Consider the following 21874-nt stretch of genomic DNA (forward strand, 5'->3'; position numbering starts at 1 on the left):
TTCAATGAAAATCTCAAAGCTAGTATGAAAAGTTTTTAGTTTTCTGAACAAAAAACCGTTTGTTCATTTCTTGTCATATTACTACTATCTTCAGGTAACGGATTGTTTTCTCTTGTTTGGTTCATTATTTTTGCTCCTGTGTTAGTAATACGGAAAATTTTCAAAAGAAATTAAAATCCAGAAAATTTGTTTTACAGTATTTTTTGATTCAGTGATCGGTAACTGAGTTTTGGCAAATTCTGCACTGTGGTTATTCGCCAACTTAAGCTACACACGAGGTTCAAAGAAAATGGCCCTATAACTAATGGCTTAAGGGCCAGGGACATTACCTCTTGTGTTGTTGCACCGCAATCTTATATAGGTTGCGATGATTTTTTTTCAGGAAGATTTAAAATTTGTTAAGGCTTTTTAAGTTCACCTCATTTCCTTTATTAAAAGGAAGGCGAGCTCCACCATCGAACAGCAAAAATTTAAAGATCACGTAAAACCTGATCGATTTTTAAATTCGAAAATGGAATTTAATTATCAGATTTACCAGCGAAATAAAGATTTTACCTATTGATCCAGTTTTTTCACTTGCGAGAGTAAGTGACTTGTTATCGGGAACTAGACTTTCCCGTAAACAACTTTTTTTACACATATGCTGCTCAATTTCAGCTGCTGCTCTGACATACACTACTTCTTAGATCACTGAAAGTTCAAGTAAAACTACTTCTTAGATCACTCAAGTCTTACGAAAAGTCGTTTATAAAAAAAATGTTGTTCTCGGACTTTTAGTTTTCGTCCTAATTCTTCTTGGCTGAAGGCGTGTTTTTGTTCCAATTGCAATTTATTTTATCTGGTGTGCCTCTCAACTGTTTTTTTTCAAAGCTTAGGTTTTGATTTTTGATTCAAACAGTTTGCTCCAGTTTTTATTAAAACGTGTCCTATGAAAATGTATGGGATTTGTTTTTTCATTTCATTTGTTTGAGACTCTTAGGATAATTTTTTCACTATTTGAAAAAAAAAAATAGTTTTTTTTTCTCAAATGGAAAGACCGCTAATTCACCTGTGTGCCTGCATAGAAATGTTGTCTGTTTTTAAAACGTACCCCACTTTCTGCAGCCTTCGAAAAAGTGTCTGGAGGGAATTTTCGATCCATATGTTGGATTTTTTCATATCGAACACTACCCTCCCGAATTCGAGACTGTAAGTTGTATAAATACTGGAGTTAAGGAGAAGCTCCCCTGTTCAAGCAGCCGCGCACTAATTTTTTCCCACAAAAAGTTTTAGCTCTCGGAAAAACATAAATTTTTCAATTTGTTCGTTTTTTCTTGAAAACTAACCTTCTTCCTAGTCTGAGATTTTGGGTTCAATAACGTGTTGCGCGATTTTGGGTTCAATAACGTGTGTTTGTATTAATAGAAAAAACAGGTTGAGTGATGCGCCACTGATTTAGCGGCTATGTCCAAATTTTTTTTCCACAAAAATGTTGAGGCCCTCGGAAAAGTCAAATATTTGATTTTTTGACCTTTTTTTGAACCTTTTGATTTTTCCTTAAAAAATAACCTTCACCAATCTGAAATTTTATGTTCAACGGAAAGAATTGCTTGCCGATCCTTTTCTCTCTAACTGAGTTGATTTGATTAAAAAAGTGTCGACCATAACATTTTCTTGGTGTTCCAAAAACTTCAAACTCATAGATTTGTGATATTTTATACAGACATATTTTATGTTGATATAACACTTTTCCGCCGGTTTTTTGACTGGGTTGTTTTTTTATTGCAATTGACGCGAAGTTACACTTCGCCTCTGTGACTTAATCAAATGTTTAAGGTCTGGATCAGCGTTGACAGTGAATATGACCTTCAAATTGACCCCCAAACAGTTTCGTTGGATTCCGGTGGTGAAAATTGCATCGGATACTACCAGTTCTTCTCGAAGATTGGAAAATTCAAAGTAATGAAAAGCGCGATCAAACAAGATGAACTCAACTCAGAAAATGCGATTGTCTTTATGTCAGATGATCTTCTCTCGAGCAGCTTTGAATATTACGAGTGTTAGTGATAACTACTTATAGTCGTGGAGAATAGTTTTTTGATTTTTTTTCGTGCAAACTGAATATTTTGTAGTGAAGTACTGCTCTTCGGAAAAGAAACCCATGAAATTGAGACACGGAGGTGCGGTACAAAATCCTATGGCTGTTCTTGACGGAGAATATCCCTCGGGCACCCAATGCTACTACCAGGTTGTGCCAGAGGCCGATCACTGCCACACCGTCCTCTTTTTCGAACAGTCGCCATTCGAGACTAGAGAAGAATGTGAGCTCTGGGCAATTGAGGTAAGAAATAAAAGTCAGCTCAAAATTTTTGAGGATTTTAAGTGAGTAGTGTTTGGAAATAAGCATATATCGTTAACTTCAAGTTGCTAGACAAACTGAAAACACTACTCACTTAATAGCCTCAAAGTATTTATACTGAAGTTACCGATATATGTTTCTATTTTCAAAAGATAGATCTAGCTAAAATTTACAAGAAATGCCTCGCAGGAAATTAATGAGCAAACAGATTTGCTTATGTTTTCGTTCTCAAATTAGTCCTCTAATAAGCAAGGGTACTGCAATCGGGTACTAGGCGTGTTTTTCCGTTTTTTTTACAGTGTATCAATTAGAAGGTCTTCAGTTCTAGTCAAGTTGCACATTTAACAGCTTTGGTGGTATATAAACCAGCCGAAAACACGGAAGTGTTATATTTTAGTTAAAATGATGTAGATTTGCAGCAGGCTTATGTACTCAGTGCATTTTCGTTTGGTTTATAGTTAAGCTAATTTTATTGTTATTGCTTGGTTTATCAGTTGCAAGCTGCTTCAGTGTGCCGAACTTCTTCTGCAGCTCTAAAGTGAGCTTGCATTTTTAGTGGTGATTCTAGAGACCTAAAGCCGCCATCTGTATTGAATCGTTTAGACGAGAAGCACGTTATCTATTTTTCAGAGTTAACCTGTTGCCGGAGCATCCCAGTCCAAAATTTCATCATCACTGGCTATTTCAGCAGTGCGCCACAGCCCGAGGTCGGGTAGCGAAAAATCATGATTCACCGAATCGCAAATTTCGGGTATTAATGCCGGGGACAGTGAATCTGATTCTAATTTTGTTATGTCCATATGCGAGAGAAATTTTACCATTAAGATCATAATGTCTTTTATTGTAAAATGGAGATAAAGCAAGTTTGCTTACATCGCTTATTGAGATATAATGATTTTTACTCGGAATTATTTTCATTCGTTTTCTGATTTTGTTTCCATTAAATAAAGCAGATTTGTACGATTCGTGATGGAGTGATATTTTCACCGAGTAGTTCACTCCCTTTGCACTGCGTTTGCTGTTGTACTTGTCAGAGTCAAAATAGGAAATTGAGCACTCTTTAGGCGTCAGGAACACAGCCTCCGATATATACATCCGTTTGGCTCATCAGATAGTTAGAGGAATTTTTGTTCTCTACGGAAAGCAAGAAGTGTTTCGGTGGATGTTCACTGAAATCCATTTGGTTTTTCAATTCAATCAGGTCTTTTAACTCATCTGTTGTTTTTACTTAGTAAAATAGAGAATCTGTATCTTTATAAAAGACACGTGTTCTCTCCCTATACTAGGTAATCATTTTCTCACATCTAAAATAGCTTAGCAAGATAAGTTGGTTTTTTCCTATTGATTTTGTCCTTGGTCATTGTAACGCCTACTAAGTAATCTTTGAAGTTTTTGAATCGGTTGAAATTAAACTTGTTAACAGTAAAATGTCCCTTGTTCTGTGTTTGTAACAACAATCAAACTTTCTCTTCGTCTCAAAATTTCCATAGTTTTTTTTTCAAAACACGCAATTTCGAGAAGCTTGAAGTTTTTTTTAAAGTTTGATAGTCCTGGCTGCTGGGGTAGCTTGGTGTTTTGTTGATTTTGTTTTCTTTTTAAAATCAGCTCATTTTTTCTATTAAAAAGAAGGCAAACTCCATTATCGAATAGCAAAATTGTAAAAGTCACGAAAACGTGATCGTCTTAATTCGAAAGTGGATTTTAATTTTGAGATATCTCTTTAAAATAAAAGAATTGCCTATGGATACGGTTTTCTTCAATTGGGTTAATGTAATAAAAAAAGTGAGAATCAGAAATTTTTCGAGAATTTCAAAAAACGAAAGGTCATCTGTTTTTTTTTTTCTACGAAATCTGAAAGTGTTTTTTTTTTGTTTGCGTGCGTTCATTGGCTATGCCTTTTTTCAACTTTGGCTATGTTCACGCTTGAGATTAATAAGAGTTATCGAACCGGAATTTGTACTTTTTTGGGTTTATTTACTAGTTTAACAGAATCACTTGAATTTCTTAACATTGGTTCATTTGAAATCAAAAGTCAGGCGACTTCAATTCCCGCGAGTGGCGAAGAGGTAATCCACCTGTCTATAAAGACAAAGCTCAAGGGTTCGAATCCGTCCAGGACCCGTTTTTGTATGCGGAAAATTGACCGCACGTCAGAAAAATCTTTGTCGGACTTCTATTTGTCTGATTTTTTCGTTGGCTAAGTTTCCGCAGGATCAAATTTGCCTAAAATTAGAGCTGAACTCAAAAATTATTATTTTTTGTTTTCCGGTTTTTGATAAGTAATTGAGTTCCAACAAGTTTTGCCTATTTTTTTTACTTTTATTAAAAAGTTTTGGAAGTTGTTTTCTTTATTCAAGGAGATTTCTTTGCATTTGGTACATTGGTATAACTTACTTATGCTTGAGGCGACACATCTCAGAAGTTAGATTTGAATCGAGACCTTGAACCTAGTCCAAGTAGTAAATTCATAAGGTTGTTTTCGATTTGACGAATTTCATTCGATGTCACGAGTGTGTTTCTTCTTGGCTATAAAAAGTTATTAACTTGAATTGCGTCTTTTTTTTGTAATCTACATTTTTTGTGACACAGCTCTCTTACCAATGCTTATGAACTTAATCTTTGATAAGTTTGATGTAATGGTGTGTTTTTATAGGCATTCTCAATGAGTTATTCCTGGATTTTCTTTTCTTTTGCGGCAATTGCTTGAAACTTGCGTTCGAATTTTTAAAAGCTTTTTAAAAATTTAGTTCTTTCTTTTTCATCTTAGCTTAAAAAAGGTAACGGGCCTAGTCGTATCGTCTAATGTTCCCAAAGAAGAGGCGCCGATCTAGGTTTCTTCCGAGGGGCGCGGATTTTTGGAAAAACGGTTGCATAAATTGAATTCAAAAATCAACAAAATTTAAACAATTTTATACCAAAGTGAGTCTGCGATTTTTTGCGGCAAATCTGTCTATGACATCCTGAACCTCTATTTTCACTTCTTTGTGGATTAATATTAAAGCTAAATTCGATAAGCGATCTTCTTTCATATGGGATCGAAGGTAGTTCTTCAGCAGTTTTGCAGTGGGGGTCTGTTGGGGCTGTCCAGAAGAGCGAACTTGATATCACGGTCCATCTCCAGCGAGTTGAAGTTAATGACTCCTATGTCCATCGCCAGCGAGTTGAAGTCATTGACTCCTATGTCCATGTAAGCTAGAGACTGCAGGGCTTGCTCAGAAAGCGGAGATATAGAACAAGTTGATGAAAGGATTTATCTTTTTTGATGGCCAAAGGTGCCAAAGGCTCTGAGAGCCTTGAGGGTCCAGGTATGGGCGTGTCAGGTTTGATGGTCTAAGGTTGCTAGGCTCAGGAGTAGTAGAACTGGATGAGGGTGGTGAGATCTTGGGTCCGCTGGTGGAGAAGGCCTTGAGCGTCTCGAAGCCAGAGTCCTTGGGAGCAGCATGCTTTGACATCGGGAAGGTTGAAGTTGAAGTCCAGTCCAGAGTGCAGTGTGAAGTCCAGTGAAGAAGTTTCTGGAATGAGGATGGTAGTTTTGAACGGGGTATATATACTATGAACGAGGCAGGTTTACTCAAATCAGACTCATTTTCACACCTAAAAGTTTTCATACCTCTTGTACTTTCAGACCTCTACTACAAATTGACCGGCGCCGAAGGTGCACTTTGAATTTTTTTTGAAAAAAAAACCAATTGGGGGATCCGTTGGATTGTGTCGGTGTCAAATACTTGAGGGGGCGGGGCGTCCGCCCCCCTAAATCCGCTACTGCTAAAGAACATACTAGTTGCTTGGTTGCAAGTTGGTAAACCCAAAGTTGGCTAGTTTTAATTTGCTTCGTATTAGCCTAGTACTTAGCTACTTACAATATTCAGCTGTGATTTCCAGTACGATGCTCAAAAATCTAACCGTTAAGCTAGAAAAACAGGTTAGCTGGCCCCTTGAAGCCTGCTACAGTGTGTCGAAATTGCGATCTTCGGCAAACTAAAATTTGAGCATTAAATTCAACCTGTTTGTTTTTGCTTGATTACATCGTCATTATTTAATCACCAGTTTTTATAAGGTCAAAAATCTGCGTTTCGATTACTAAAGGTGGATTCGTTTTACAGACCGCAAAATAAGATACTTGAGAACAAATAATTTTGCTTACACCGTTTTTGCTATAGCCAATACGCAAAAAGGGGTCTTTAGAAAAGGTATTTTAATACATAATGATCACCAACTAATGGAGCAATTTTTTCAAAATTAAAATAACTCTATATCAAAAAACTATATAATTTTTTGAACCAATTTAAGAGACTCAAGCCAAGTGTCATACGGGAAGGTATGATTCAAATCATTCAAGTTCTCTGAACTTAATTGCCTTTGCCCATTCTCAGTATTTGTTCAATTTCTACATTGCTGGCAAACTTCGATTAATGTTTGTTCTTTAAAATCAAATTACAAGAAATTCAGTAACTTGTTGTATTACGTTGGTCTAAGGGCAAATATAGATTTTTGTGCCTTTCTGTGCTTCGGGGGGTGGGGACTCAATTCAAAATCATTCATAGCTCAAAATTTTTTCAGCTCTACGGGTGTCTACCCAAGTATTGTCTGCTTATTTACTGCCTTGTCTGAATGCTAATTTAACGCTAGCAATAGTTTTTTTCCTCTAAATGAGCCTAATTTGAGACAAAAGTATGACATTTTTGGTTGACGCTGTTTTTCGACTCATGGGCTGTTTTTCGTACTCATGGGAGTTTTTTCGGCTAGCTGCGGTGCGATGTTTTTCTTTCATCGGAAATGTGTGAAGCAAATTTTTGCCTCCGTGTGAAAAACTCTCCATGCTTAAAAGTTTCGAACATTTTTGCAGCTTTCAGAAAGCGTTTAATTCATCTCTTGGAACATATATTTCACATTAGTTCTTGGTCGAGAGTTCTTGCTGTTCTAAGTATATTTGAGTTGAGAATAATTTAGTGAAAAGAAGTGAATAAGGAATTTTACGGTCCAGGAAGTTTACGGAATTTTTGGTTAGGATATTTGAAAAGTTTTTCGGGGAAATGAATTTCATGCTCCACTCCTTCCCCTAATGAGAAAATGGGAAAAAATTCTACCAAGTACGAACGAAAAGTAAAGATGATGCTGATGCAAGCTCAGTAACCAGTTACTTCTTTTTTTTTCTGCCATTATCTGAAGGTTAAAGTCTAAGATAGTCTCAACTTTTCCAGTAGTCTTTATTAATCTTTTTTGTCATGAAATGACAATCCTTTCCGTATCCAATCCTATCCGTCTCTAGCATGTTTAATTGTCATTGATTGTAGTGAAGACACTTATATAGTTCGTGAAGATTTTTTTCAGGAAAAGTCTTAAAGTTTGCTGACACTCGAACTTTGGGATTTGATTTTTGATTTCTTTTCAAGTGCATTTCCAAAAATGTGTCCTGAAATGGATTACAGCTGATCGTGTATCGAGCTACAAAGAATTAATGACTAAGACGAAAATTTTAGCCTAAAAATGTTTTTTCAACTACTGAATCTGCTGTATCTATCAAAACTATGTAATGAACTTCCGGAACAGATTGATTTCCAACTCATCGAAATAAATGGAAATGAACAGTTTGTGTTTCGAACTTGTCTTTAGTTGTGCTAGTTTTATTTTAAAAGCATATAAGATTCTTGCAATTTAGAAAACTTCAGTATGACCATTATTCCGCAAAATTCAAAGTTTTAAAAGAAATTAATAATTTTTTTCTTCGGTTTTACTTCAAAGAAGCTCAGACAAATTTGAATTTTTTGTAGACTAGTCTACAAAAAAGTGATCAGCGATCAATGTTATTCCAAAAGAAATAAGTTAATATTTGAATTGTTTTTTAGGCAAGTTTTGTGCACACAAACGGCACAAAAGTGACAGAGTCTTATGATTGTTCTAATCTGGTGGAAAATGCCCACGCCAATCCGCCCTGGATCATCCACAGTTCAGATCCTCTCGTTAAACTAAGATTCGGAAAGGCAACTGGGATTCCGTCGAGTGCGGACAGACTAGACCGGTTTAAGCTGAGAGCTTCGTGCCTGCATACAGGTAAAAATTCTCGAGCTTATCTAATTTAAATCGAAGTCCGGTGATATATTACAATAGGTGGTAATTCAAAGTTAAAAAGCTGGATCGCTTTTTGTTATACTTGCACAGTATTTATAATTTATTTCAAAAGCCAAATTTTTTGGCGAAAGAAGTGTAAAATCTGAGGTTTTGAATAACATTTTATCTGGCAGAGTAATGAATTTACAAAAACTATCTTAGCAGCATGTACAATTGATTGAAAATGAAATGATTTCAATACATGCATTTTACTCAAAATTACCACCTATTGTAACATATCACCCGAAGTCCATGTCAACTCAATTTAAAAACCTTAGATAATGTGAGCTTATTTTCTAGAGCAATATTTCCATGTTAGTGTTTTGACTCAACGCTTATAAATTGGCTTATGGTTTGCCTCACAGGCCTAATCTCGAAATGTTTTTAGCCATAACCAACTTTTTTTTTTACCATAAGCCAATTTTGATTTATTTCTCGCTACTAATTTCGCTTTTAAATGACGAGAAAAACCAATTCGAATTTCTCTTAATCAATAGAGCTTTGAGGCTATACATATTTTTTGAATTTCTATAACTGAAAAGTTTTCCATGAAATTACTATTTGAGCTTCGGTTTACCTGAGTTCATTAACACTTTTCCAATTATTTGTCCCATGTTTTATGGATTCAGTGTCAGCAGAGCTTGCGAGGGGTACAACATAAAATTGTCAGGGAAAAATATTTTTACAAGTAAATTGCTATTTTGGATTCGCTAAACAGCTTCTTGTTGCACGTTCTCGGTGTTAATGCGTTTTCCGCGTTGATTTGAACAGAAAGTCTTTTTTTTTTAAATAGTTGTCATCCTGGCAAATAATTGTTTTTAAAGCTTGCTTGCATTGGCTTATTGGGCTGATGGTGCTTTGGATTACAAAAGCTTGAATTTTGCCTATTTTGTGATGAAGAATTTTGAATTGTGATTGAGCGAATTGACATTCAAATGTGTCTCGTTTTTTACTCATTACACGTGCGAGAGCAAATGTCTTGTAACCGGGAACTAGAGTTTTTTTGCCCCTAAACAGCTTTTCTTACAACTCTTCTCTAAAATTCGTCAATTTTTTATTCTACTATTTATCCCGCGCTTCTTTACTCTTATCATCTTCCAGGTTCCCTCATCCTCCAGGTTCCTTTATGTGTGCAATAAAAAAATTCTGTAGAAATTGAATTGTGGGACTTTCGTTTGGCTGCTCAAGTTTTGTCGGCTTAGTTGCTACATCACGGGTCTTGCTTGTGCTTCAAGCAACTTTCATTGTAGTTTCAAGTGCAAAAGTTGTTCCTTGTGGTTTCCCTGAGACTTGAAACTTGAAAAAAAAAATTAAAGTTATTTTTATCGGCTTAGCTGGTGTCTGCTCAAAGATTAGTCGGCTTAGTTGCAATATTATAGATTTTTTTGTGCTGTACGAAATTTTTATTATAGTTTCAAGTGCAAGTGTTGTTCTTTGTAGTTTCGGGGTGGCTTGGGGGTTTTTAATTTTTTTCCGGTAAAAATTGATTGTTTTAATTTTTCTTTGTTTTGTTTATTGTAGTTTCAGGTGGGATTTGGAAAATTTTTCTTTTACAATCATTTTTTTGTTTCGGCTAAACTTGTGTCTGCTTGAAGATTGGCGGCTTTTTCCTCTCCATAAGCTTTGTTTTGTAGCTAGTTATCCTTGTGATAAGCAAGGGTACTGCAATCGGTTACAAGATTTTTTCCCGTAACAACTTTGTCCACAGGACTCATCTGGACTCGTGGTACGTTGGCTGATAATGAATTCAAATTTCCTAGTGTCTCCTGCACCCTCGGCCCGGAGGTAACGAATAAGCCTGGGACGGCAAAAGTTTTGGGTTCGAATCTAACTAGGACCTGTTTTTTAAACGGTTAATTTTTTCTACTTGGGTTAATAAGTTTCGGCTTTTTTATATCGAATTTATATCGCCTAGTGGCCTCTTGTTGCGTAATTCGGGGATCGAAAAAAGTTTGTGTGCGTGCGTGTGCTCTGAGGGGAAAAGGGACAAAATTTCTTCGGCTTGAAAAGTTTCTGCTCCGGTATTTTCGGCTTTGTTAGCATGGGGTAATTATAAAACCAAATTGAATCAGCCATCTGACGTAATGGCGAAACAACAGCTTGACACCGCTTTTTATTGACATTTTTATTGATAAAAAACGGTTTATTTTTTTCCTCGATTTTTTCCGTTTGATTTTTATCAAATTTGTATCGCAAGTGGTGCGAAGCTCAGCTTTGCCTCTGTTTTTAGTTTTAACATGTCTGGCATGTTAACTTGATTATTTTTTGTTCGAGACATAATAAAATTTAATATTTGGGGAACAATTATTTGTTTTATTTTTTATGTTTGTGTTGTTCGCCTCTCAAGTGTGTTTAAGTTTGTTGAAAATAGCAAAGAAAGCACGAACCTGGTTTTTGCTTTTGTGGTTTGACCAGATTTTGTTAACACAATGCAAATGCTATAAAGAAGAGCAAACACGCTCTTCGAAATTGATTGTGAAAATGACGAGAAAAATAGTGAAATATTTTTTTATTTTCCAAAGGGGATTTCAATTTTACCTGTTATTGAACTATGAGTGTTCTTAGGTTTTTTTTCGAAGAAAGTATTTGGTTTAACGCTTAAGTTCGGTTGCTAAATGGAAGCAGATTACGCTCTCCAATAACAAAAGTTGGTGCAAAAAACGTTAATTGCTTTTTGGCTCAAAATGTGATTTTTTGGGAGGTCACGAAAACGTAATCAACTTTTATTTTCAAAAATGAGTTAAATCATCAGATTTCTTAGCATTAAAAATTAAAAATGATACCTATTGATCCAGTTTTCTCAAATTGGGTTTATTTAATTGAAAATGCTGTCTCCATAAATTGTTCTAGAAATTCAATGAGCTTTAAGACCATTTGTTTTTTTCCGTTTTTTGAAAACGGAGTTTTTTTTCTTCAAAAAACAAATCAGTATTTTTTTCTGCGTTCATTGACTCTCATCCATTTATCTGTTGGCTATGTTTCTGTTTCCATCCGCTCACTAACACTTTTCTAAGTGTCTGTTGGTTTTGTTTAGGTTTCCCGATTTATACCAATATAAAGATGAATGTTGGTGGCTAGGTTTTCTCATCTCGGATTTTTTCGGATTTCTTTCAGTTCTGAAAAAAACTACAAAAAAGTCTTTTTAAATAAAATCAATTTCTTTTTTGTGCGTGATGAGATGAAAGGATTTGGACGAAAGACTACGTTTTATTCACAGCAAAAAGGCATGTTAGAAAACAGTTTTCTTTAAAAATTACATTAAAAAAAACAAAATTTAATTTTTTTATTCAGTTTTTTTCGCAATGTGAGTTTTTTTGAATGTGAGGTTTTTTTGTTCCCAAGTTGGCACTAAAAAACTTTAAATACTTTACTTCCTAGATTTCTATATCCTTCTATAATAAGAAATTAGACGAAAAAATTTCAAATCGGTTTTTCTCGACACTGGCCAATATTTTGAAAATCTTGGAATGGGCTTTCATATGATATATTACTCAATCTAGTCCGATGATTATTTGTGGTACCTGGTTTTGCGTGGTAAAAAAACTGAAACACCCGAATACAAAGTTCCTCTCCACTTTTCAATGGTCGGAATAATAAAATACCAGTGCTTGGCGAAACAATCATACTTTTATATTTGCTAATCATACTGTACTCTGAGCTTTCGGCTCCTGTCGAGCCTCCCTTTGTTATGTAAAATTGATGCTGGAAAATACAGAGTTTTTGATAGTGATGGAGTGATCATTGTTGTAAGGTTCTCTGTATTGTAGCTGAGTATGATGGTAAGTGTTCATTTTTTTATAGCAACGCATGTTGTCAATCTTTTGCCTAGTAAATTTTGATGATTTGGCCCCAACTATATGCACAAAAATCTCGCTACAATGTTTGCACCTCAATTGAATTTATCGTGGTTCAAGAACTGTATATAAAATTACTAAATCTTGCATAGTGTTGATTTTAAGCATATTTACTCAGTATTTAATGTGGATTTTTGATGCAATTGATTGCATCGGAAACCAAATTAAGTTACGATTTAATTCAACCGAGTGTTTGAATGTTAGTCTGAGATTGCGTGAGTGTGTGATTAATTTGCTTTTGTGAGCAGTACCTGAATGTACGTGTTGGCAGTTATGCAAATTAATTTATGTTGTGCGAGATAAACTTGAGTTAGGTGGTGCGAGATTCTAATGTTGCATGAACGAGCAGAACAGAACATGAAACATGAAAAATGTCGAGAGGAACGCTGTCAAATTCTCTGCCAGAAGGTGTATCTCCCCCTTTTTTAAATCTTCTGCTCAATATTTCCAATGCAACAAACGCAGCTTTATGTTTGAAATAATTTGGAAGTAAATTCACCAATTTTAAGTGTCAGTGAACGTAATGAACATAATTATATAGGTCAAGATTTTTTTTCGGTTTTTTCAGGAAAAAGTCTTAAAAAATTTTTTCTCGCTCAAGTTTGATTTTGTTTGACTGTTGATTTTAAGTTCGGTTTATTTCCTTTATTAAAAGAAAAACACACTCCACTATCGAAATTGAACAGCACTGTAAAGGTCTAGAAAAACGTGAACGACTTCTAGTTTCAAAAATTGACTTTTATTTTCTGAATTCCCAGCGGAATATAAAAAATAAAATTTTGATAGTTTTCTCTAAATGATATAACTTTCAGAAAAAAGTTCTTTTTCCTTTAGCAAGTGAACAAATTCGCAGTTGAGGGAGTAAAAAAAATCCAAACAAACAATTCTTGAAATTCTTGAATTAGTTTCGAAATTCGAAACATTCACAAAAATGATTATTTTTTCTATCTTCCTTGAGTTCATTGACACTTTTCCAACTATTTGTTGGCTTTGTTTTCTCCTGACAACCCACATAGAGCGGAACTTCCGCCATTAGTTGAAAATTTAATGCTAGTATTTTGCCTCTTTAACGCATGCAGGCCTCTTGTTATATAAGTAATCAACAAAACTATGTTCAAATTGAAGAGGAGTCTGCGCTTTTAGAAAAACGGTAAGTACAAGGTGACTTAATGTGAGTGCTTTAAGCACTATTTCTCGATTTTGATGCTAACTGAGAAAATATCTACTACTGTCACGGGCTGCTAAGTACTTACAAAAATTTGGTTTTGAATAGACGTGGCTATCGGTGGGGCTTTTGTATCTTAAACGACAATCAAACTAGATGATGCGACTTATACAACAGCATTTCATCCAGCTAAAACGGCTGTATGAGTTGACTAGTTTTTTTTTCGGCGGGAATCATCAAGTATATATCAAGAAAATCAGCAAGAATATGTTTAAGTATACACATCAGATGAAAGCAACTTTTACATATAACATTGCTGTTATCAATTCACAAGCGGCAGCATCAGGAAGTTAACTTTTACTACGCTCCGACTTGTTGAGCTTAATCTCTATGGGAGTTTTTTGTGCTCTTGAATCAGTTATAGCTGCTAACGATTCTTCTTGTACTAGCCAGCGTAGTGTTATTTACGAATCCGCTTTTTGTAGCCCAAAATGCTCATTTTTTTGTAGAAATATTGATCCCTTTTGCTGAATAGCATTGAGTTTAATAGCATGTGTTCGATGACTTTTGTTAGTGGCTAGTGTTTCCCTGTTTCAAGCGCACATGATGGTCATTGGAGGACGTTACACCATGCACACTTTCGGGGCCCATTGCAGAAACACTGCGAAGAAATGCTCTCAACGCAACAACGCCCTGAAAGCGCTTGCCGGCACTGACTGGGGAAGCGACAAGGAAACACTCCTCATGACCTACAAAGCCGTTGTTCGCTCTAAACTTGAGTACGGCGCCGCTGTGATAACGCCCACACTCTCCGAAAGCAACATCGAGAAACTACAGAAGGTCCAAAACAGCGCCCTGAGAACAATCACCGGATGCCACGCCATGACTCACATAGACCACCTTCACCAAGAAACATCCGTTCTACCAGTTAGACGACACCTCAGAATGCGAACGATACAACATCATCTCGCCAACCACTTGCCAGATCACCCAGGAAACCAACTCACGAAAGAACCCAAGAACCCACCAAGACTCATGAAAGAAACCCTCCAAACACGATATGAAGAAAGATACATTGAACCTCTACTCGACAGCAACAGACCTCTAACCGTAAAGAAGTACAGAAACCTGCTAAAAACGATCCACACAAATGAAGTACGCGACGCCTTACAAACCTACGAATACCCAGCAGTCCTCGGACACAATCCACCAAAAATTGCCAAAGAAGAAACCGAATTACCAAGAACAACAAGAAGAACACTGGCACAGCTCAGATCCGGCTACTCAAAGTTCCTGAACTCGTACATGAACAGAATCGACCCGACAGTAAGCGAACTTTGCCCGGACTGCCAGCAAACAAGCCACACAACTATACACCTGTTCGACTGCATCGCAAATCCTACGAACTTAACCCCAGCCGATCTCTGGAAGCAACCGAAGAAGACAGCAATATTGCTGAAACTCCCCACAACCCTGGACCCAACAACGAGCGACGAATAGATCTCAGAAGGGCAACAACAACAACAACATTGGAGGACGTTGGACTCATTTTCAGCGCGATGGTGCAATTCCAACAGTTGACAAGTTTTTTTTTCAAAGCGTATTTTTTGCTTTTTTCTGAAATCTTCTTTGACCGTCTTTTAACTTTTCTCGCTTGATGTTTGCTTAATGCAGATTTGCCTCTGTTTAAACAAGCAAAGCTTGTGTGATAGTATGAACTCTATTTTTCCAACCTAAGTCGCAAATATTTGTGTTCATTTTGATCAATAACCAGCTATTAAGTACAGCCAATGCTAAGGATATTAACACAGACTCTTGTAATACAAAAAGCACTTGAGCTTCAAGGTACCATGGATCTGTAGCTTAGAGGTAGGGAAGGAGACCTGCAATAAAATAAGAGGGTTCGAACCTGGGCAGGGTCGGATGTTTAAAATGCACTTTTTCGTATACCAGTTAAAATGCATCCGCTCTATAAATTGAGGCATGTTAGTTGGTAAATTTCTTCTTTTTTTTTCAAGTTGACTGGTACTGCTAATGCGTCATAATTGGCTCGCGTCACTTAGCATTTATGTAGACTAATAATTGGCGTGTATACGAAGTGCAACTTCGTCTCTGGGTGTATTCTCCTCTTCACCCCGCACTTCTTTATTCTTATCATCTTCCAGATTCCCTTATCTTCCAGGTTCCTTCAGTATGTATGAAATAAAAAACTGAAAATAACGAAAATGCATGTCTTAGGTTTTCCCTCTCCATATTTAGAGAAAAAGCCAATTTTTAAACTAATTGTGGACATTGAATTGTGGGACTTTCGTTTGGCTGCTCAAGTTTTGTCGTCTTAGTTGCCACGCAACGGGTCTTGCTTGTGCTTTAAGCAACTTTCATTATAGTTTTAAGTGCAAGCGTTGTTCCTTGTGGTTTCACCGGGACTTGAAACTTCCAAAAAAATTTTTATCAGATTAGTAATACTTTTTATCACTTGATTTAAAATAAGTTAGTTTCTCTTTCAAGTTGAAATGCTAGCTGGGTTGATTTGTGTTCTTAACACCGTTAAAAGTACGATTAAAACAGAGTTAATTTTGGTAAACTGATATGTAATTAACATACATTATTTAAACTTTTTCATCAAGCGAAAATGTTTTGTCCTTTTTCAGTCATCGTCGTCATAAGTCAGAAAATTGTCAGTTTAAAAGTCATTTAAGTTTTAATTTGAAAAATTCGTCCGTTAGTTTTTATAAAAAGGACAAATTAATGAAAAAAATTTCAATCATAAACAGTCCCAAAATTCATGTTGATGATCATCGTCTTGTTTATCGTCTGGTTTAACCGGGCTGTTTGTCCTAATAAATTTCAGTATCTACTACCAAACCACAATCCAAAATCTTTTTACTGTTCAGCCCTCAACCGGACCAAAAAATGAATGATGGTCATTGTCACTTTTTAATATGCAACCTTCAACCAGGTCACGGTAAAATTGAAGAAAAACGCTAAAACAAAAGCTGCTTCAAATTCGCCATCAACTGAGCTTTGCCATCCTCCGTAGAGTTTGGATATAATCCATCATTTTAAGCCTGGTGCCTCTATCGGTAGCTTGTATGATTATATATTGGCCCATTCAGCTCTTTCGCGGTATCAACATAAATTTTGGTTTCAACTTCTGATTGTCGTGCTTTTACCTTTTTGTCCAATCAATTTCCGATATTGAAACCCTGAAGTTTTAGCTTTTGAACCAGATAGAACTTTTCATCAGATTTTTCTACTGTGCCCATTAATCTGGAACCTGCATTATCGTAAGCATTGTTAGTACTGCCCATTATGATAACAGCCTTCGCATGCCAATCGTTCTTCAATTTGTTCTTCTGAAAACGTTCTTCAATTCTTGTACAGGTTCTCATTACATACTGTTCCAATACTTCCACCGGGAAAACAGATGGTAATTGCTTGCCAAAGAAGAAGCCTTAGCCTGCGAAGAGCCCAGCACATCAACATATGCTCAGCTGAACGGCATGTCATCGAAAAGCTTTCTTTGCTTCGATGGATTCAATTGATTTGGCTGGTACTGCTTGAATCTGTATACATTTTCTTCACTTGAAAGATCTATTATCGAGCACTCATATAAGAGGACTTTCTGAATAAAAAAATCTGTTTTAGAAGCATCTGGCTTCTCAATAATTCGGAGTGAACTTGGCAAGTCATTCAAGCATCTCCCAGAATTTTCCAGATTTTTTCTCCAAACCATGTGCGCTGGAAATTTTGAATTAATTTTCCTGAGGATGAAAATCTGCATGGGTAATTTCTGTTATTTAGCTGAATTATGTTACAACGATACGGAGGTACAAGAGTGGTAGTATGTAGAAAATCAGCGCTTTAAAATCATTAATATACTGAACAAGTAGCCTATGTAGACTATACATGTACTCCTTTCAAAATTCTATTTTCTTGATACCAAAGACCAATCGACAAGCTGAATTTTGAACATGTTGAATGCTTTCAATGTTTCGTTTTGAAGTACCGATTAGCAACATTTTTCAAAAGCTTCAACAGAATTGACTAGTGATTTAGAATATTTTGCATATTTGCTTGTTCCTACCAGTTGTTTCGGTGAATAGAAATTTTTCTGAGAGTTGAGACTTTCATCTGTTTTTGTATGATAAAATTCTCCCTTTGTTCAGTTCAAAAATGTTTTGGATTTTCACCCTGTGTGTAAAACTTAGGTCTATTATCTTCACACGGATTTTGGCGACATCTTCGTTCGAGTGATCGCCTTGCTCTTTTGGCCGGATCGAAAACTGTACATACGCTTTATTTTGCATTTCGCGGTTCTAGCAATACAAGCTGGTTTACTGTTTTTCAAGATTAATTACCGTGTGTTCAATTAGTATTTGGATGTCTCTGATGTGCTTTCTGAAGTTCAGATTTGAATCTAAAGGTACTCGAAACTTAATTTTGGTCTCCCGAGACACTTTCGAGTCAGCTTATTTGCTGCGTTTGTTTCAAATAATAGATTAGCCAGCATTTGCATTTTCCTGTGATTCTTATTAGTTTAGTTGATGTTTCAATCATTGCATTGAAATCTTTTGGCGTTTGGGAAATCCTGATCGAAAACTAGACACACGCTTTTTTGCATTTCGCTGTTCTAATGGTACAAGCTGGTAAAATGTTTTTTTTTCTAGTATAATTGTCGATTGTTCAATCAGTATTTGGACGTCTCTGATGAGCATTTTGAGATTTGAATCTACAGGTACTCTAAACTTTATTTTGATCTCCTGAGACACTGTATTGAGACAGCTATCTTGCTCCGCGTAGTTCCTCATATAAAACATAAGCCAGCTTTTGCATTTTTTGTCATTTTAATTAGTTCAGTTAATGCCACTCATTCTATTAAAATCAAGGGTGTTAAACGCAGCAGAGAGATCAACACCGGGAAAGATAACCATTTTGTTTGCATCCAGCTCATTTAAAATTTCATAGAAACTTTCCATGACATGTTTCGGCCGAATGTAAGGTTCGGTAAGCAGATGTTGTCCATCAAATCGTTGTTGGGATAATCCTTCAATTGCTCCGCTGCAAGTCTTTTGAAGATTTTACTAAGGAGCCTTGTTTAAACAAAAGGATGTTTAACGTCGTTGTGTTAGTTTCTTTAGTGTCGATTTCATTCTGGCTTTCTGAAGCTTGTTGGGAAAACTCCGTCTTAAACTTGTGTTTAGGGCTAAAAGAAGATTGTCTTTTCAATTTTTTTGCGTAGATTTGAAAAACTAAGCGTGTAAAGGATCTCGTTCACATGAACAGTCTGGCAGAGCGTTAATGGTTTTTAAGCTGACTTTTTAAATTTTCTTGCCGAGCTTTGGTGATTCGACTGGGCATCTGAGTTTCCGAATTTGGTTGTTGAAAATGATTTCCTTATTTTGTTAGTTTTGTCATCTTTTAAGTTTTTTAAAAGCTTTAACTAAATGCATAGGATCACCAATTGATGAACATTTTGCCTATTTGCTTTTTCCTAGCAGTTCTTTCAGTGAATTGAAATTTTTCTGAGAGTTCAGATTTTCGTTGGTTTTTCTATGATAAAATTTTCCCTTTCTTTTGGTCAAAAAATATTTGGTTTCTTCGCCCTGTGTGTAAAACTTAAGTTTTCTATTTCCACACGTTTTTTGGCGACATCTTTCTTCACTCAATGTTTTGAAATCAAGGTTGTAAAACTCAGCAGAGAGATCAACATCCACAAAGATAACAATTTTGTTTGCATCCAGTTCGTTTAAAACTTCATGAAAACTTTTCATGAGACATGTTGCAGTAAACTCGCTTGTTCATCAAATTGTTGCTGATATAATGCTTCAATTGCTTAGCTGCAATTCTTTTAAAGATTCTATTAAGGAGTCTTGTAGTAGCAACAGGTTTGCGTCGTCGTTGTGTTGGTTTCTTCAGCGTCGGTTTCACTATGGCTTTTTGAAGCTTGTTAGGAAAACAACCTATTGGAAATTTGTGCAATTTATATTATTTATTACGCTTTCAAGTGGTCTTTTTCCCAACGCGTTTTTTTCAAACTGTTTTTACTATAATTGAAATTAGTTCTGTTGCTTGAAATTTGGCAACTCGGATTTTGAAAAAAAATCGGATAAACTGGTTTGGCTCTTCTTTTATCGGTTTAGTCAATTTATGTTGAGTAGCTTACGGGCGATTTTATAAAAATGCTTTTGCTTCTTTCAGGAGGGATGTGTCGTCAATAATATGATTTAAAAAATTGACTTTTTTGATGACTGCAGTTTCGTTTTTGGCTTAACAAGGGTTTTTTTCGCCTTATTTGTCGCTCGGTCATTAGTTCTGAAAGCTTGCTCAATCTGCTTATGAGCTTCATCCGAGTCAAAGGTATGAAATAATTGAAAATATAGCTTTTTGGACTTTTTCAGTGAACACTTTTGGACGTAGTGAACACTTTTGTATTGCTTTTGGTGATTTTGTTTCAGGAGTAAGTTTTAAAGTTTGTTCACGGTAAACTTTGGTTTTTCGCGCTTTGATTTTTAATATCTTTTAAAGCGTACTTCAATTCTTTTTTTTGAAAGGACAGGAAGCTTCACTATCGAATAATAAAAGTGTAAAGATCACGAAAACATGATCGACTTCTAGTTTTAATTGTGGATTTCAGATTTCGCAGCGGAATAAAAATTGTACTTATTGATTCAGTTTTCCCAAACCGGGTTGTTATAAAAATTTCAATATTTATAGAATATTTGGAAATTCAAAGAGCTTCAAGGCCAAAAATAGTTTTCTCGAAAATTAGAAAGTTGAAGTTTTTGTTCAAAAAACGAGTCAATGATTTTTTTCTGTTTCCTTGTGTCACGCTTTTTTCCAACTTTCTGTTGTCTGTGTTCATTTCTTTTTTGAAAAAAAAATGTATTCATTGTTTAAGGGTAATGAACATGAATGTAGCGAGTACTCTTATATAGGTCTTGCTGATTTTTTTCGTTTTTTTTTTCAGGAGTTTTTTCAGGTTTTGTTCACGCTCAGTTTTGATTTTTCGCGTCATGACTTGAGATTTCTTTTTAAGCTTGGTGCATTTCTATTGTTAAAAGGAAAGCGAACTCAACTTTCGAACAGCAATAGTGTATAGGTTACGAAAAACGTTATCATCTTTTAATTTGGAAAATGAAAATTAATAATCAGATTTCCCAGCGAAATAAAAGTTTCAACGATGGATCCAGTTTAATCACATTGGGTTAATTTTAACATAAAAGTGATTCAAAGAGCTTCAAGGCCATCTATTTTTTCTTTGAAATTCAAAAGTTGACGATTTTTGAAAAAAAGTTGACGGTTTTTTTTTCCAGTTTTTCAGCGTTCATTACTCTTTTCCAACTTTCAGTTGGCTAGGTTCAGTATCTTGTAAGCAATGTTTTAATCGTATCATAAGTGATACGAAGCTCTGCTCCGCCTCTGTGTTAAATCTAATTGTTGATTCTTGTTGTTATAAGTATATGGTTCTTCGAACCCAGTAAATACATGCCTAAATCCATGCTGGGTTTTTGATTTATTCTCTCGTGCTTAAGTATTCGGTTGCTCGTCTATTGATTTTGCAGACTTTCAATTACCGCTGTTTATTGATTTTGAATGTAGTTAAGTTTTAGTTATTTAGTTTTGTTTTGTTTTCACACCCGTCTTAATATTTTATTGACACGAGTTTCCAAGCTCCGTTTATATATTAAGAAGCATTATTTCAAATTAGTAGATTTAGGGATCGGTTCCATGCCGTGAAAGATGTTATTGTTGGACCCATTCAAATGTATCTTCAAATCGAGCAGTAGAATTTTTTCCCTGTGCATGTGAAGTGCAACCCTTGCCTTCTAGTTGCTTCTTTGCTTTCTTAGCTCCTTTTTAAATTTTTTTTATTTGTTTTGCTGGTGAATGTTCGAGAGAGGGGTCCTAAATCACTCTAATTTTGAGCAAACACTGCAAATGAAAAAATCAATATGCGCCGCTCGGTCTTTTTCTCAAACGTAATTAAACTGTCTTATTTGCGCCAACATATTGTACTTTAATTGACATCACTGAAGCAATAAATTGAACAGTTTTGCGCCTCTCTATTTACATTAGGGACCCGGTTAGTTTCTCGGGACCCCTCTATCACACTTGTACCGTTTTGCTTAAGATGCGCACGACGAGGAGGCTTTGGTCTGTTCCTCTGAGTGTGACAACAAAGAGGAAGAAGCGAGTCACTATGCGAGGCCATGCTACGGACGGTCCGCGAGAGAGTGTGTGGCCTGCAAGTACGCCATAGACGAGAGCCAGTGTGTGTCCCAGTGTCCGGCAGACAAGTTCAAGAACGAAATGAAAGTGTGCGAGATGTGCAACTACAGATGTCTCGGAGAGCAATCGTGTCTCTCGCGAGTTAGTATAACCACAGTAATATCTGCTAGTTTTAAT

At 35.8% G+C, this 21874-nt stretch overlaps 1 protein-coding gene across 8 annotated transcripts in view; it reads left to right on the forward strand.

The window, feature by feature from the left end:
* LOC134842725 (receptor tyrosine-protein kinase erbB-2-like) overlaps positions 1–21874 on the forward strand; it is a 284936-nt gene that overhangs the window by 237644 nt on the left and 25418 nt on the right. For 7 of the 8 annotated variants that reach the window (XM_063859184.1, XM_063859182.1, XM_063859190.1 and 4 more), the window contains exons 4-8: positions 1816–2038; positions 2112–2320; positions 8185–8389; positions 12214–12225; positions 21600–21838. In XM_063859184.1, coding sequence (XP_063715254.1) covers positions 1816–2038; positions 2112–2320; positions 8185–8389; positions 12214–12225; positions 21600–21838 — 888 coding nt within the window. The remainder of the gene's footprint in view (positions 1–1815; positions 2039–2111; positions 2321–8184; positions 8390–12213; positions 12226–21599; positions 21839–21874) is intronic. The other variant, XM_063859185.1, reaches the window with a different exon arrangement.

This window comes from Symsagittifera roscoffensis, chromosome 3, assembly GCF_963678635.1.
Source record: "Symsagittifera roscoffensis chromosome 3, txSymRosc1.1, whole genome shotgun sequence".
Lineage (NCBI taxonomy): Eukaryota > Metazoa > Xenacoelomorpha > Acoela > Convolutidae > Symsagittifera > Symsagittifera roscoffensis.